The sequence below is a fragment of the Engystomops pustulosus genome, chromosome 4 (assembly GCF_040894005.1).
Source record: "Engystomops pustulosus chromosome 4, aEngPut4.maternal, whole genome shotgun sequence".
Lineage (NCBI taxonomy): Eukaryota > Metazoa > Chordata > Amphibia > Anura > Leptodactylidae > Engystomops > Engystomops pustulosus.
Genome location: NC_092414.1, coordinates 79,162,539 through 79,179,104, shown reverse-complemented (window position 1 = coordinate 79,179,104; position 16,566 = coordinate 79,162,539). Strand labels below are relative to the sequence as shown.

At 40.8% G+C, this 16,566-nt stretch overlaps 1 protein-coding gene across 3 annotated transcripts in view; it reads right to left on the bottom strand.

Annotated features, from left to right (window-relative positions):
* The window catches only part of LOC140126705 (dynein axonemal heavy chain 3-like), an 883,215-nt gene that overhangs the window by 500,209 nt on the left and 366,440 nt on the right, over window positions 1–16,566 (bottom strand). For all 3 annotated transcript variants that reach the window (XM_072146467.1, XM_072146468.1, XM_072146466.1), the window contains exon 27: window positions 9,546–9,744. In XM_072146467.1, coding sequence (XP_072002568.1) covers window positions 9,546–9,744 — 199 coding nt within the window. The remainder of the gene's footprint in view (window positions 1–9,545; window positions 9,745–16,566) is intronic.

Here is a 16,566-nt window from a genome sequence, read left to right as displayed (position 1 = left end):
TACATTGCCTGGCTGAAGAATAAAACAAGCAGCCTGAAGCGTTTTCCGTTAACATGTGCCCAAAGACTACATATTGGTGATTAGGGTTGGCAAGATTTTTTGATTTACCAGCAATTGAACCTTTCAATGTTTCTGGTGACCACTCTAGCTTGTCTAGTTTGTGGTAAAAGAAATCAACTTGTTGCTGCTAAAGGAGTGACTGCATCTGCTAAGAAAAAGTAATGCTATTGCATCTAGCATTACCTGAAGTCAAGGACATACAGTAAGTGTGGAACGTATTCAAACCCCTTAAAATGTTTAACTCTATGTTTTATTGCAGCCAATTGATAAGATCAAAATATTCATTGTTTTGTTCATTATTGTACACTCTGAAATGTAGATTTTGTTGCTATTTATAAGACAAGTATAACTGAAATATCACAGGGTCATAAGTACTCAGCCCCTTTGCTCAGTATTGAGTAGAAGCAGCTTTTGAGCTAGTACAGCCATGAGTCATCTTGGGAAAATTGCAACAAGTTTTCACACCTGGATTTGGGGATCTTCTGCCATTCTTCCTCACAGATTATCTCCAATTCCCTTAGGTTGGATGGTGAACAGCCATTTTCAAGTGTCTCCAGAGACTCAACTGGGTTGAAGTTAGGGCTCTGGCTGGGCCAGTCAAGAATGGTCACAGAGTTGTTCTGAAGCCACTGCTTTGTTATTTTAGTTGTATGCTTATGGTGATTGTCTTGTTGGAAGGTGATCCTTCAGCCTAGTCTGAGGTCCAGAGCGCTCTGGAAGAGGTTTCTAACATGGATAGCTCTGTACTTAACCGCATTCATTTTTCTAAAATTGCAACCAGTCATCCTGTAGCTGCAGCATGATGCTGCCACTACCATGTTTCACTGTTGTGCTTCTACTTGGTTTTCACCATACATACTGTATAGAATGAATACAAAAAGTTCAATCTTATCAGACCACAGAATCTTATTTATCATAGTCTGGAAGTCCTCCATGTGTTGTCTTGCAAACTATATCCTGGCTTTCATGTGTCTTACACTGAGAAGAGGTTTCCGGCGGCAGACTCTGCCATAAAGTCCCTACTGGTGGAGGGCTGCAGTGACTTTATGGAACTTTCTCCCATCTCTCTACTGCATCTCTGGAGCTCAGGCCGGGGACTATGGGTTTTTTTTTATGTCTCTCACCAATGCTCTTCTACCATGATTGCTTAATTTGGCTGGACGGTCCGGTCCAGGTAGAGTGGTGGTCATCCCAAAATTCTTCCATTTAAGGATTATGGAGGTTACTCTGCTCTTAGGAACCTTGCCACAATTAAAACCCTGAACTCATTGGACAGTTCCTTAGACCTCATGATTTTCATGTGCTTTGACATGCACTGTGAGCTCTTCTAATGAAGTCCAATCAGTTCAATGGAACACAGCTGAACTCCAATGAAGAAGTAGAACCATCCCAAGGAGGACTAGAGGGAAATGGAAAGCATGTGAGTTGTATATGAGTCTCACAGCAAATTCTTATGACTGTGTGATATTTTAGTTTTTCTTGTCTAATAAATAAGAAAAAAATATTTAAATTTACAATTTTTTGTCAAAATGGAGTGCAGATTGTACATTAATGAGAACATTTTTTTTTTGGTCTTACCAATTTTCTGCATTGAAGCAAAAAGTGAAAAATTTTAAGGAGTCTGAATATGTTTCGTACCCACTGGGGATTTAGACTATGAAAGCATTATGAGTACTTTAAACTCAAGAAAACATTTCTTATGAAAGGAAGTTTAAGTGAGAGACATACATGAAGAGGAAAAACCTTATTCGTCTTTGCTCTTTTGCACCTGCAGGTTGTTTTAGACCTTTTAAGCACAATTTTTAAAAAAGGTGCAAACTTTGTCAACTCTATACCATTGTCTTTCCTATGTATGGTCAAGACTGGAGTGTTTTTGCTCAATTATTTGCCCTTTTTAGGCATAAATCAATGTTAAATTAGATGCAAACAACTGATTGCAGGAGAAATTAAAGACAAATAAAGCATAAACCAGGTTCACTGCTCCATGGCAAACTCCAGTGCACTGCAAGAAATTATTCAAATAACCAAATGTGCCCAAAAAAGTCACTAAATTACAACCAGAAAATATGCATCAAGTACCGTATATACTCGTGTATAAGCCGAGATTTTCAGCACAAAAAATGTGCTGAAAAACCTTGCTTCGGCTTATACACGAGTCAATGATAAAAATAAATACATTAATACTCACCCTCCGGTGTCCCCGATGTTCCTCGCGGCTCCCGATCCCTGTCGCGGCTCCCAGCGGCTTCATCACTCTTCACTGGCCGGGAGATTGCACTGGCCGTCGCACACTGTGATGCGACGCTGTCGCCGTGGATGACGTCATCAGCGGCGACAGCGCGGCATCACAGTGTGCGACAGCCAGCGCGATCTCCCGGCCACAGAAGAGTGAAGAAGCCGCCAGGAGCCGCAATGGGGATCGGAAGCCGCCGGGAGCCGCGACGAACATCGGGACAACGGAGGGTGAGTATTACGTTTATTTCTTTATCTGTATAGGGGCTGCTGTATACTACTGAGGGCAGACTGTATACTGATGGGGGCAGGCTGTATACTACTGGGGACAAGCTGTATACTACTAGGGGCTGTGCTGTGTACTACTGGGGGCAGGCTGTATACTACTGGGGGCAGGCTGTATACTACTCAGGGCAAGCTGTATACTACTGGGGGCAAGCTGTATACTACGGGGGGCAAGCTGTATACTACTGGGGGCAAGCTGTATACTACTGGGGGCAAGCTGTATACTACTGGGGGCAGGCTGTATACTGCAAGGGGACAAGCTGTATAGTACTGGGGGCAGGCTGTATACTACTGGGGGGCAGGCTGTATACTACTGGGGGCAAGCTGTATACTACTGGGGGCAAGCTGTATACTACTGGGGGCAAGCTGTATACTACGGGGGGCTGGCTGTATACTACATGGGGGCTGGTTGGCTGTATACTACATGGGGGCAAGCTGTATACTACACCCTCAGCTTATACTCGAGTCAATAGGTTTTCCCAGTTTTCGGTGGTAAAATTAGGGGTCTCAGCTTATACTCGGGTCGGCTTATACTCGAGTATATATGGTAAATGCTGAAAAGTTTTTGCAGATACAGAGACTTTACAACATGAATTTATTTTCTCACTTCCCTCCCTGGACGCTGGAACTCTAACCATCAATATTGGGGACATATACGTTCATATAATAATTGCCTCTGCAGCTACTTGCAATGTTATGGGTTTGGGAAATGATAAAAATAAATACATTAATACTCACCCTCCGGTGTCCCCGATGTTCCCCGCGGCTCCCGATCCCTGTCGCGGCTCCCAGCGGCTTCATCACTCTTCACTGGCCGGGAGATTGCACTGGCCGTCGCACACTGTGATGCGACGCTGTCGCCGTGGATGACGTCATCAGCGGCGACAGCGCGGCATCACAGTGTGCGACAGCCAGCGCGATCTCCCGGCCACAGAAGAGTGAAGAAGCCGCCAGGAGCCGCAATGGGGATCGGAAGCCGCCGGGAGCCGCGACGAACATCGGGACAACGGAGGGTGAGTATTACGTTTATTTCTTTATCTGTATAGGGGCTGCTGTATACTACTGAGGGCAGACTGTATACTGATGGGGGCAGGCTGTATACTACTGGGGACAAGCTGTATACTACTAGGGGCTGTGCTGTGTACTACTGGGGGCAGGCTGTATACTACTGGGGGCAGGCTTTATACTACTCAGGGCAAGCTGTATACTACTGGGGGCAAGCTGTATACTACGGGGGGCAAGCTGTATACTACTGGGGGCAAGCTGTATACTACTGGGGGCAAGCTGTATACTACTGGGGACAGGCTGTATACTGCAAGGGGACAAGCTGTATAGTACTGGGGGCAGGCTGTATACTACTGGGGGGCAGGCTGTATACTACTGGGGGCAAGCTGTATACTACTGGGGGCAAGCTGTATACTACTGGGGGCAAGCTGTATACTACTGGGGGCTGGCTGTATACTACATGGGGGCTGGTTGGCTGTATACTACATGGGGGCTGGCTGTATACTACACCCTCAGCTTATACTCGAGTCAATAGGTTTTCCCAGTTTTCGGTGGTAAAATTAGGGGTCTCAGCTTATACTCGGGTCGGCTTATACTCGAGTATATATGGTAAATGCTGAAAAGTTTTTGCAGATACAGAGACTTTACAACATGAATTTATTTTCTCACTTCCCTCCCTGGACGCTGGAACTCTAACCATCAATATTGGAGACATATACGTTCATATACTAATTGCCTCTGCAGCTACTTGCAATGTTATGGGTTTGGGAAATGATAAAAATAAATACATTAATACTCACCCTCCGGTGTCCCCGATGTTCCTCGCGGCTCCCGATCCCTGTCGCGGCTCCCAGCGGCTTCATCACTCTTCACTGGCCGGGAGATTGCACTGGCCGTTGCACACTGTGATGCGACGCTGTCGCCGTGGATGACGTCATCAGCGGCGACAGCGCGGCATCACAGTGTGCGACAGCCAGCGCGATCTCCCGGCCACAGAAGAGTGAAGAAGCCGCCAGGAGCCGCAATGGGGATCGGAAGCCGTCAGTCTGCCCTCAGTAGTATACAGCAGCCCCTATACAGATAAAGAAATAAACGTAATACTCACCCTCCGTTGTCCCGATGTTCGTCGCGGCTCCCGGCGGCTTCCGATCCCCATTGCGGCTCCTGGCGGCTTCTTCACTCTTCTGTGGCCGGGAGATCGCGCTGGCTGTCGCACACTGTGATGCCGCGCTGTCGCCGCTGATGACGTCATCCACGGCGACAGCGTCGCATCACAGTGTGCGACGGCCAGTGCAATCTCCCGGCCACAGAAGAGTGAAGAAGCCGCCAGGAGCCGCAATGGGGATCGGAAGCCGCCGGGAGCCGCGACGAACATCGGGACAACGGAGGGTGAGTATTACGTTTATTTCTTTATCTGTATAGGGGCTGCTGTATACTACTGAGGGCAGACTGTATACTGATGGGGGCAGGCTGTATACTACTGGGGACAAGCTGTATACTACTAGGGGCTGTGCTGTGTACTACTGGGGGCAGGCTGTATACTACTGGGGGCAGGCTGTATACTACTCAGGGCAAGCTGTATACTACTGGGGGCAAGCTGTATACTACGGGGGGCAAGCTGTATACTACTGGGGGCAAGCTGTATACTACTGGGGGCAAGCTGTATACTACTGGGGACAGGCTGTATACTGCAAGGGGACAAGCTGTATAGTACTGGGGGCAGGCTGTATACTACTGGGGGGCAGGCTGTATACTACTGGGGGCAAGCTGTATACTACTGGGGGCAAGCTGTATACTACTGGGGGCAAGCTGTATACTACTGGGGGCTGGCTGTATACTACATGGGGGCTGGTTGGCTGTATACTACATGGGGGCTGGCTGTATACTACACCCTCAGCTTATACTCGAGTCAAAAGGTTTTCCCAGTTTTCGGTGGTAAAATTAGGGGTCTCAGCTTATACTCGGGTCGGCTTATACTCGAGTATATATGGTAAATGCTGAAAAGTTTTTGCAGATACAGAGACTTTACAACATGAATTTATTTTCTCACTTCCCTCCCTGGACGCTGGAACTCTAACCATCAATATTGGAGACATATACGTTCATATACTAATTGCCTCTGCAGCTACTTGCAATGTTATGGGTTTGGGAAATGATAAAAATAAATACATTAATACTCACCCTCCGGTGTCCCCGATGTTCCTCGCGGCTCCCGATCCCTGTCGCGGCTCCCAGCGGCTTCATCACTCTTCACTGGCCGGGAGATTGCACTGGCCGTCGCACACTGTGATGCGACGCTGTCGCCGTGGATGACGTCATCAGCGGCGACAGCGCGGCATCACAGTGTGCGACAGCCAGCGCGATCTCCCGGCCACAGAAGAGTGAAGAAGCCGCCAGGAGCCGCAATGGGGATCGGAAGCCGCCGGGAGCCGCAACGAACATCGGGACAACGGAGGGTGAGTATTACGTTTATTTCTTTATCTGTATAGGGGCTGCTGTATACTACTGAGGGCAGACTGTATACTGATGGGGGCAGGCTGTATACTACTGGGGACAAGCTGTATACTACTAGGGGCTGTGCTGTGTACTACTGGGGGCAGGCTGTATACTACTGGGGGCAGGCTGTATACTACTCAGGGCAAGCTGTATACTACTGGGGGCAAGCTGTATACTACGGGGGGCAAGCTGTATACTACTGGGGGCAAGCTGTATACTACTGGGGGCAGGCTGTATACTGCAAGGGGACAAGCTGTATAGTACTGGGGGCAGGCTGTATACTACTGGGGGGCAGGCTGTATACTACTGGGGGCAAGCTGTATACTACTGGGGGCAAGCTGTATACTACTGGGGGCAAGCTGTATACTACTGGGGGCAAGCTGTATACTACTGGGGGCTGGCTGTAGACTACATGGGGGCTGGTTGGCTGTATACTACATGGGGGCTGGCTGTATACTACACCCTCAGCTTATACTCGAGTCAATAGGTTTTCGGTGGTAAAATTAGGGGTCTCAGCTTATACTCGGGTCGGCTTATACTCGAGTATATATGGTAAATGCTGAAAAGTTTTTGCAGATACAGAGACTTTACAACATGAATTTATTTTCTCACTTCCCTCCCTGGACGCTGGAACTCTAACCATCAATATTGGGGACATATACGTTCATATACTAATTGCCTCTGCAGCTACTTGCAATGTTATGGGTTTGGGAAATTCTGAAAAGCACAGAAAAACTACTTAAATTTCACTTCTCTAATAAGCAGATTTATGCATATGGCTCCAGCACACCTCTTCAGCTTAAAGGGAAATTCTGCAATTCTGTTCAAATACATGGGACAGGTTCTCCTTTGTAGACCAAATACTTTGTTGGATGAAAAAGGATCTGCTTGGCTGCAAAACAGCTACAGATCTAGGTGCACTAAAGATTGGACCTGCTGCAGACAGTACACAGATCAACCAATTGTTATCTTACTTCATTTCTAAACTAAATAAGGAATTTAAGGTCTGTTTAATGGAAAGTTGAAAGATTTTTTATTAGAGATTAGCATTGACCCACATGTAAAACCTGTTGCACAGCCAACACACAGGCTATTCTACAGTCTGAGATCATCTGAGGAGCAAAAGCTCAATGAACTACTGGAACATGAATCATTAAACTAGTGGAAGGACCTATTTCCTGGGTTTCTCTATTAGTTGTTGTCCTAAAGCAAAATCAAATTAAGATCTGTGTGGATTTGAGATGCGCTAACCAAGCCGTGCACAGAAAAAGACATCCTATTCCAACAATAGAAGATGTTCTGCATGAGATGAATGGGGCAATTCTTTTTAGTAAATTGGACTTGAAATGGGTCTGTCATCAAATTTAACTGACTCTTTCAACAAGGGTTAGTTACAAATTTTACACAGCCCATGAAGGCTATGAAATTATTGTGTCTACCAAACAATGGTTACAAGAGAATTGACAAGGATGTGGAATGTATGCTTGACTCAGTCACCTGTTGGGTAACAAACCTACACCAGAACCAGTAAAACATGCTGGGGCAGATTTACTAAGAATGGAGCAAACTGCACTAAATGCAGTGTGCCTGTGTATACCTGTAGTGCAGGGTGCATAGTATTCAGTTCAACTGAGTTCACCAACTTTTTTTAGGTGCACCTTTAACATAGGGCTTGCAACACACTATTGTCGGACTTTGCATGACAAATCTGGTGCACGTTTCAACACCAGAATTCCCCCAAATTTGTGTCGCATGATGCCTAGTGCAGCTACAATACAAAATGCCAGCTGTGCAAGCAGCTTGCACTTGAAAGAATTTTCAAAGTCCGCCAGAAAACTAGCCCACAGACCTTAGTAAATGTGCCCCACTGTGTTACCAATAGACCACAGGAAGAACTGGCAAGTGATTTGTATGATAATCCATTCCCTTTGGACACCATGGGAGGCAAGAGCTACTAATTATCACTAAGGCAACTTTATCAACAGTAATTGATGGGTTGGAATGCATATTTGCCTCCCATGGTTAGCCTATGCTGGTTGTGAATGATAATGGTTCCCAGTTTACTTCCCAAAAATTTCTAGATTGTCTTAAGTCAAATGCCATTGAACATCGACATACACCACATATTGGCCACGAGCTAATGGGGAAGTGGAACGTCAGAAAAGGACTTTGTTGTAATTCTTAAGAAATGTTAATTTAGAGAGAAGAGACTGGAAACAGAAACTGTGGTGGTTTCTTTTGGTTTATTGAACAACTCAACATTCTACAATGGGAATGAGTCCAGTTGAACTTTTTTTTTGTCGTAAAGTTCCAGACCTTGCAGGTCCAGATCTTATAAGTCTGAAGAATTTTATGGAAATTGAGGAGGAAAGAAAGATACTTAGTGAACAATATGCTACTTGCCAACACCATTGTCACTACATTGGCCTCCAAAAATAAAACATAGAGTTGGTTCTGAAAAAATAGAACTAGATTCCTTTCAAATCTGATCATTATATTGTAAAGGGAAAAAGAGGGACTCAAGTGGTTCTGGAGGATGTCAAAGTAAACACCAAAGTCCAGAGTCCGGATAATTCATCTTTTATAAAGACTTTGTAGAGCCAGAAAGTCGACTGTTGGAAGATGGTGAACCATCAGAAAGTATCACTGATGTGGACACTGATCCACAATTGTCCGTCTCGGAATCCGAATAACTAATAGTTAGACAACCCACAAAACTACCAACCTACATGAAAGACCATGCCCATGGGCAGGAGTTTAAAGTTTAAAACAATATGGGTTTCACTGCTGATTAATTATTCATCTATTATTGTTAATGTTCTTGATTTTATTATTCATATTTTTATACTTTTTTCAAAGAGGGGAGGGAATATGGTATCTTGGGAAGCAATATGTTAACCTTCTGCTTTTTTTTGTTACTATAGTATTGTTTTGCACCTGTGTGCAGAGAGAGTTCGGTCAGTGTGAGTTTTGCCTGGCTGTAGAATAAAGCAAGCAGCCTATAGCCTGGTCTGGTAACATGTGTCCATTTACAGTGTAACAGCCTGTAAAGCTGCAGCATGGAGGTCTCTAATAACACCCCTCAGAGCCCTTCTGCCTCATTAGCATACATTTAAAGTTGATTTTAGAAGGAAGGAGACCATGGATAACAAATATAATAAGATTACCACAGTCATGGTGCCTGTACCTATGAGTAAGTGTCTTTAGTTTATTCATGCTTGATTTTGATGGTAGATTTCCTTTAAATAGAGAGCACTATGTAATGATGAATACATGTAAGGTTTTGATTTGGGGGAAATAAAAAATGCTTATCACATATATCCTGTATTTCCATTTTCTGAGTCTCTACCATAAGATACTGGGTAATGATGCACTTGCATCTGGAATATGCAATATAATTCTGCTCAACCATTTATAATTAAAAAGCAACTGAAGTGAAAGGGTTTTTTGCAAACATTTTTTTTTACCTGAAGCATCGATCAGTTAGTGGTGTAAGAACAAGTCTGCCTGAGTTTCCCAAATATTCATATCCATAAGGAACACTGGTGGTGACCATTCTGACCATAACATTGCCTTCTTCCCAGTAATATCTCATTTGTGCAATCCAGCTGAAATCTGTTGTGTTAGAGATTTCACGTTGGTTCAAAATGGTAACAACATCTCGAGCTGTAATAAAAAAAAAAGTTGTGTTCTATATTATATGGTATAGACATCTGAACATAAAATTCCCTGGAAAATTTCTGAAGATTTTTTTATTTCAAAGCCATACATGCTTTGCATGACTTTGGATAACTAATACAGTATATAAAATGATTTTGCATATTGGATTGGATCTCTAGAAGACATGAATGACTTTTTCATGACCATTGAAGAGTAACCGTCATTTTAAATAACTTTCATATGTGGTAGGGCATGCAATTTTAAAGCCCTTTTGCAATTGGATTAGTTATCCAAATCTTTCTCATTTCACTGCTATTCAGAAGCCTTCCCCTGTTATCAGCGTCTCTCGGTGATGCTTCATATGGCCGTTGCTAGGCACTTCCTGTCCACACAGGAAGTAAGATGTGAAGTCAAGGAAGATGAGAGTTTAACATTGTAAAAGTATAGTATAGTATAGCTTTTCCTGCCTTAGAATGCCCCCTTCACTGAAAATGTAATGATCCTGCACCAGAGACATCATTGACCAGATCTCCTAAAGTCCGGCACATGATGTCATTCATATGGTAGGAGGTGTTCAGAGGCAGGGAAGGCTTGACTTCAGTCTTAAACTCTTTGCCTCCCTGACTTTATACAACTATTTAACATTACAATAAGTATAACAAGTAGATTTTCTGGATGATGCCACCAAGCTGGACCATTGGGGAAACATGATCTAGAAGCTGTTCAGCTGCCTGTCAACATACTGGTAGTTGTTAAGTAGGCCAATAAAAAAATGCCAACTTTCCTTTAAAGAGTTATTTTCAGTGATTAGACAAAATTGTCTCCGGTCTTCTCTCTGGTTTGCATCTTTTATTGCAGAGTCAAGGTAGTCAGAAATGTAACTTGAAATTATTGTTCTCAATGGAAAACCTTTAATGGTGGACCAAACTGTCATGTGTAATTTATACCATTGATAACTCTTGCAAAAGATGCATAGACATACAGGTTTACAATAAAATTGACAACCCTTAGACCTCTTGTGTTGGATATATCAAGAGGTTTTCACATCTACCTTGGTTACTGACTGATGTAGAATTGTGCTATAATCTGCAACAGCACTGTATGTTCCCATTCTGTGGCCTGGCACATCCTACTACCTGGTAGAATAGTCGCAATTCCTGACCATGCACTATGCCCTATGGTTGTAGGTATCCAAAATCAAATAGGACTGAGGTTGAAATCAGAAATGTGATAGCACAGACAGACAGTTGATAGCAAAGAAAGCAATTTATTTCTTGAGCCAAATTTTAATTCATTCTAATGACATTTGCTTTGTTAATTTGTGTGTACTTGGATTTTAGCCTGAAAGTTATGTTACAAAGATATTAAATCAAAGAACTTTTTACATATCTGATTTTGCTCAGATATCTGTTTATTGTGCTAGTATTTTATGATATTTAATAGGAATCGGGTTGATTAATGAGGTGTCTAATTTTTATAGTCACTATTAAAATGAAAAGCAGTCTATGTTATCTCAGAAAATTCTATTTCAAAGGATTGCGATGCTCATTATGAATAATCACTTGCAACTTATGAAAGAAATGTAAACTCAGTGTAAAAAAAAGTTTAAACCTATATAGTATTTTTAGAACTAAAGATGCCCGACTTCCATCATCCAATAAAGATTATGGAGTTCAAAGAAGCTTAGAAACAGGAACTGAATAAATCCTTAGTCAGGTATAGGTGTAGCATTCCATACTGAAACATTTTACAACAATAATTTCTAATGAAAATGATTATAAATGCTAACTGTAATGAAATAAACACATGTCCATGCAAGATCTGCTATAAAAACACAAAAAATTTATCTTTCCAGGTCTTTAAAATATTTATTTAGTTAAAAATCTTTGGGTTGGCCATATTGCTTCTCGATTGAGATAACTATTTATGAATTTTAAAAATATGTTAGAAACTTGCTTAGCTTTTACATGCTTTTTTAGAAGTCACTATTTTTTTTACATTATTCAATGTAAATTTGTACCATGTACCAAAACCTACAAAGGACCACTAATCTTTATTACACGTGTCATATATCAGACACTGTTTTAAAACAAATGAATGACTAGGCTACAACAAAATATCAAAAGCATCATAACTATTTTATGAGAGCCAAATATAAATGTAGTTAATTCATGGTTGACACAGACTGGTCATGATGAGTTTCCTATATTTAGATATTTGGTTTAAGCTTTCTACCTCTGTCTTTTTTGGCGGGGAAAGGCTTGTTTAATTTAACTTAGGGGGTGTTAAATCTGGCACCTGACTGTTAGATTTTTGCGTGGGAGTAGAGTTTTTTTGTACAAAAATTAGTGGTTTTTCGCAACCTTTGCCCAAAAATGTTTAACTTTTATAAACTACAGATACAGATTCTGAAGAAAAATCAGATGCAACACTTAAAAACTCACTGAAGTTTTTGCTAGGCTGATGAATAAAGTTGCAAAAAGAGAAAAGAATGTGACAAATATCCCCAGAGTCTTATTATTGTTACACATGTGTATAAAAATAATCTTTATATTTATAAGTACAACAGCTTATCATTCCTTTATAGGTGTTGATATTCTTATATAGTGCAGGCCAGTTAGTTAGAAAATGGAATATGCTTGGAACTTTAATGGTAGGTACTATCAAGAGGACAAGACAGTGTTAGCCATTACATGATATTTTGATGCTATTTGACTCCTACAGTATGTGAGGTTCTTCATTTGGGTGGACATTTATAAATAGTACTATATCCTATAATGTTTATTATGGCCACTGAGCTCGGTAACAGATTTAGAATTTTAGACAGTTAGGTATCGGGAGATTTTTCTCCCAGCTTTTCTCATCCTTTTTTTGTATTTTGATTTGTCTCTTCTTGAATTTTGATTGCTACAATGAATTTATTGTATTGCAGTCCAAATATTACCATATATACTCAAGTATAAGGCACTCAGATTATACTTGGGTATATAAAAAAATTATGTGCTGGCCACGCATCCGCGCATATGTGCTGACATCTTAATGTGTGCCCGGATGGCGACAGGTCCATGAGCAAGCCTCTGACATCATAGTGTTCGCATGGCCAGTACGCACGGAGCTGTCACACTTGCGTTTTTCACGCGCTTTTTCTGCGTGTGCTTTTGACGTGCAGAACTTGCATTCCAAGACCAATGGGTCTTTTCAGACTTGCATTTTTTTTCACACACGCACGCACGTTTTTTTTAACGCGTTTAAATCTCAACATGCTCTACTTTTGAAAGTCACGCGCGTGAAAAACGCACCATACAAGTCTATGGAGATGCATCAAAAACGCAGTGCACTCTGAGACACTTGCAAGTGCAATGCGTTTTTCACGCATCAATTGCCATAGAAAAGATAGAGCTCAGCCCTGAGTCCATTTCACGCGCATTTTCTGCGCGTGAAAAACACATTGAAATTGCATCAAAAACGCGTGTGAAAAACTGAGACATTGAACAAACTCTGACTGAAAACTGATTGCACTCTGACGCAAAATGTGCGTTTTTCACTGACCAAACCCTGATCGCACCCTGATCAAACTCTGACGTGATCTGCAACGCAAGTGTGGAAGGGGCTTTATCGGAAAAGTGAGTAATGAATTTATTATTTTTATGTGCTGGGCACACACTGTTGGGGGCTAACTGCCTATATACTACTGTCAGCCGGCTGGCTATAAACTACTGGAGGCTGGTCGGCTATATACTGCCGTGGGCAGGTTGCCTGGCTTGTAGGCTATATACTGGGGGAGGCTGTGACCAATGCCTTTCCCACACTAGGTTAATACGAGAGTCAATAGGTTTTTTCAGTTTCTTGTGGAAAAATTAGTTGCCTTGTTTTATACTCGGCTCTGCCTAAACTTGAGTAAATACAGTATTAAAATCAAAGTAAAAAAAGAAACATTTTTAGGCTATGGGTATCATAGAGGTACTCATCTGCTAGGAGCTGCTGTATGAGTCTAGCAGTGAATTCTGCTCTAGTTGATCAGGCAACATAGGGTGACCAGGCAACCTGTAGTAAGGTCCTTAATATCAAGACTGCAAGTTTACTATATCACTTAGAAAATTTTTAAGCAGGTGTTTTTTTGTTAAAGAGGGAATTATTTTTGATAAGATATTGCATTTGACCATTTAAGCTTTTGTTCAACACAGGTAAAATAAGGACAAAGCTAGAGAAGAGTCACACAAAAAACATGCAATTAGCATTGCACTTATTGGCATGAAAGCTGTATTTAAAAGCAAAAAGAAAAGTGGTTATCTATCATGAACCCCTCCATCATAATTTTTACAGATATCTTGGTCTAGACCAGGAGTATAGCCATAACCTACATAAAATAGCCTACATAAAAAAATCTCACTTTTCTTATATCCCTGACAACAAATAATACATCATATTACATCACGTTGGGGGCTGAAAAACCATTAACAAAGCCTGTTTAATGGAATCCAAGCTACAAAGTGTTAGCAATAAAATCTTGTGATTGCATTACAGTCAAGTCACTGTGCCGTTAAACACGAAGATCTCACATTTATCTTGTGAAAAAGAAACAAGCACTCACATGGTGAAGTGTGTGTGAACCTCACTGGGCAAGAGTGTAATAATAATGCCACAAGTCAAGGGATAAAGTGTAAAATTGCCACTGTACTATAGGTATATATATTTGAAGAAAAAATGAAATAAATGGTCAACTTGACTGAATTGCTGCTATCAAAGAAAAGTTAAAAGGGTGTACTAGAAAAAAAGTTATAACTGTCTGGAGGCAAGCTTAACTTTTGTGCTAACAAATTAAATGGATTTTCAATCCTCAATCTTCTTTCTTATTCATTGAAAAAGAGAGCAATTTCGCTGGCTCTGCTGTTGCTATTCGATATAAACACCATTGCAGCAGCTCATATATTCTTCTCTTAACCTTCTGTGAACCTTCATTGTACAAATTCCTGTTGTATGGCTTTCTATGAATGCTGAAAGGGCACTGATCTTCAGACTCTTGAAAATAGTTCAACAATGAAAGCCTGGAGTAACTATCCTTGAATACCAGATCCAGATGTTACCTAAAATGCAATTTCATGGAATGATTTACTATCAATATTTTCCTACAGGATGTTCATGGGATAAATTAAAGTCGTTTTAGAAGGTCCATATTTAGATTTAAAGTAAAGTTTAATATTCTTTAATATTTAAAGTAAACATAATTATTACTCTGCATGTTTGATATAAATTAATGATATGGTAACATATTCATATTCTGTTTGTAGTTTCTCCACAAATCTGGCTGAATTTTTAGGTCACAGAGTTTTTTTCTATAACTAATAATTTAATTATCTAGATTTCGGTATTTAGGGGAGCTTAACATACAAAGGTAAACAATCTTATTAATGTGGGATTGCCCACCATCCAAAGTAAGATAATCTATGTATAGAAAGAGAGAGAGTGGGCACTACTATAAGGAGGAACTAATATTATGAAATAATATTAATTGTATACAATTTATAAATTAAACAATTTTACAAATGCTTGTATAAAATACAAAGGCTTTTCTATTCATGTACATATGATTATATAGACATTTGATTAACAGTCACCAAGGATGATTAAATATGCTAAGATGGAAAACTGAAAACAAGATAGGGGGGTGTCCACAATCCTATCTGCAACCAGTGCTACACAGCACTGTAGCAATGAATTGGATTTCTATATATGATGGGGGAGATTTATAAGAAGTGTCTGAGAGCAAAACTATTCTAGCCTCTCATGACAGCCAATCAGTGCTCAGCTTTCATTTTCCCACAGCTGTATATAAAATGAAAACTGAACTCTGATTTTTTTTTATAGGCAACTAGAACAATTTTTCTCTCAAACATTTCTGATAAATCTCCCAAAATGTCTAAATAATGCTCATTGTTGTGGTCTTCCAATAATTTAGATTTTAGTGGCAGCATGATCCTAATATAATCTCAAAAATGCATTTTTTTCTAGTATAAATATAATTCAGTGTGCTTCAATGGCCTGCACAGACCGTACAGATCAATAGAATAGACTACCTTTTGGATTTGGTGGGACTGAAGATCACTATATGTCAAATTTACATGAACTGTCAGATAATATCACATCGTGTTGGATCAGATACAGAAACTTTCTTTGATTTATACTATAAACTACTAATTTGAGGATGAAAGTAGGGTCATACCCCAAACTATAAATATGAATCAGTAATAATGGTTAGAAATAGCTATGATGTCTTGTTCTTTGTGAGTACCTGAGATTGCAGATGTGGTTGAGATGAAATGGTTATCTGTTCTAAGTATTTTGACTTGCAGTACTATAGAAAACTAAAGATGAACCTAACCTTGAACAGGTGTGTATTCTATGCTGCTGAGGTTTAAAGACAGACACAGCTTTATATAGAGTACAGTCTAATATTACTGTCACTGCAACAGCTACAACCAGTGATCACTATCCACGACCAATGCATTGGGACCCCAGCTATCAGCACCTCTGGCTCCTACTGGGCTCTGACAGACTCTACTTCTGTATTGAATAACTATTCAAATTGACTGTTTAGAGTAGGATAGTTGTAGGCGATGGAGCTCACAAAAAACTTAATTTTGTAATGGCTTAAGGAAGAGAAATATATCTTGAAAAGGAAACAGCATTATTATTTCCACAAGAAAAATGTCTTGTTTCTAAAACTGGAGTGTAACCATAGTGATAACAAAACATATCACTAATAAAAAAAATTCATAGAACGTTAACAATTTTTTTTTTTATTATTCTATATTATAAAACAACATGTTA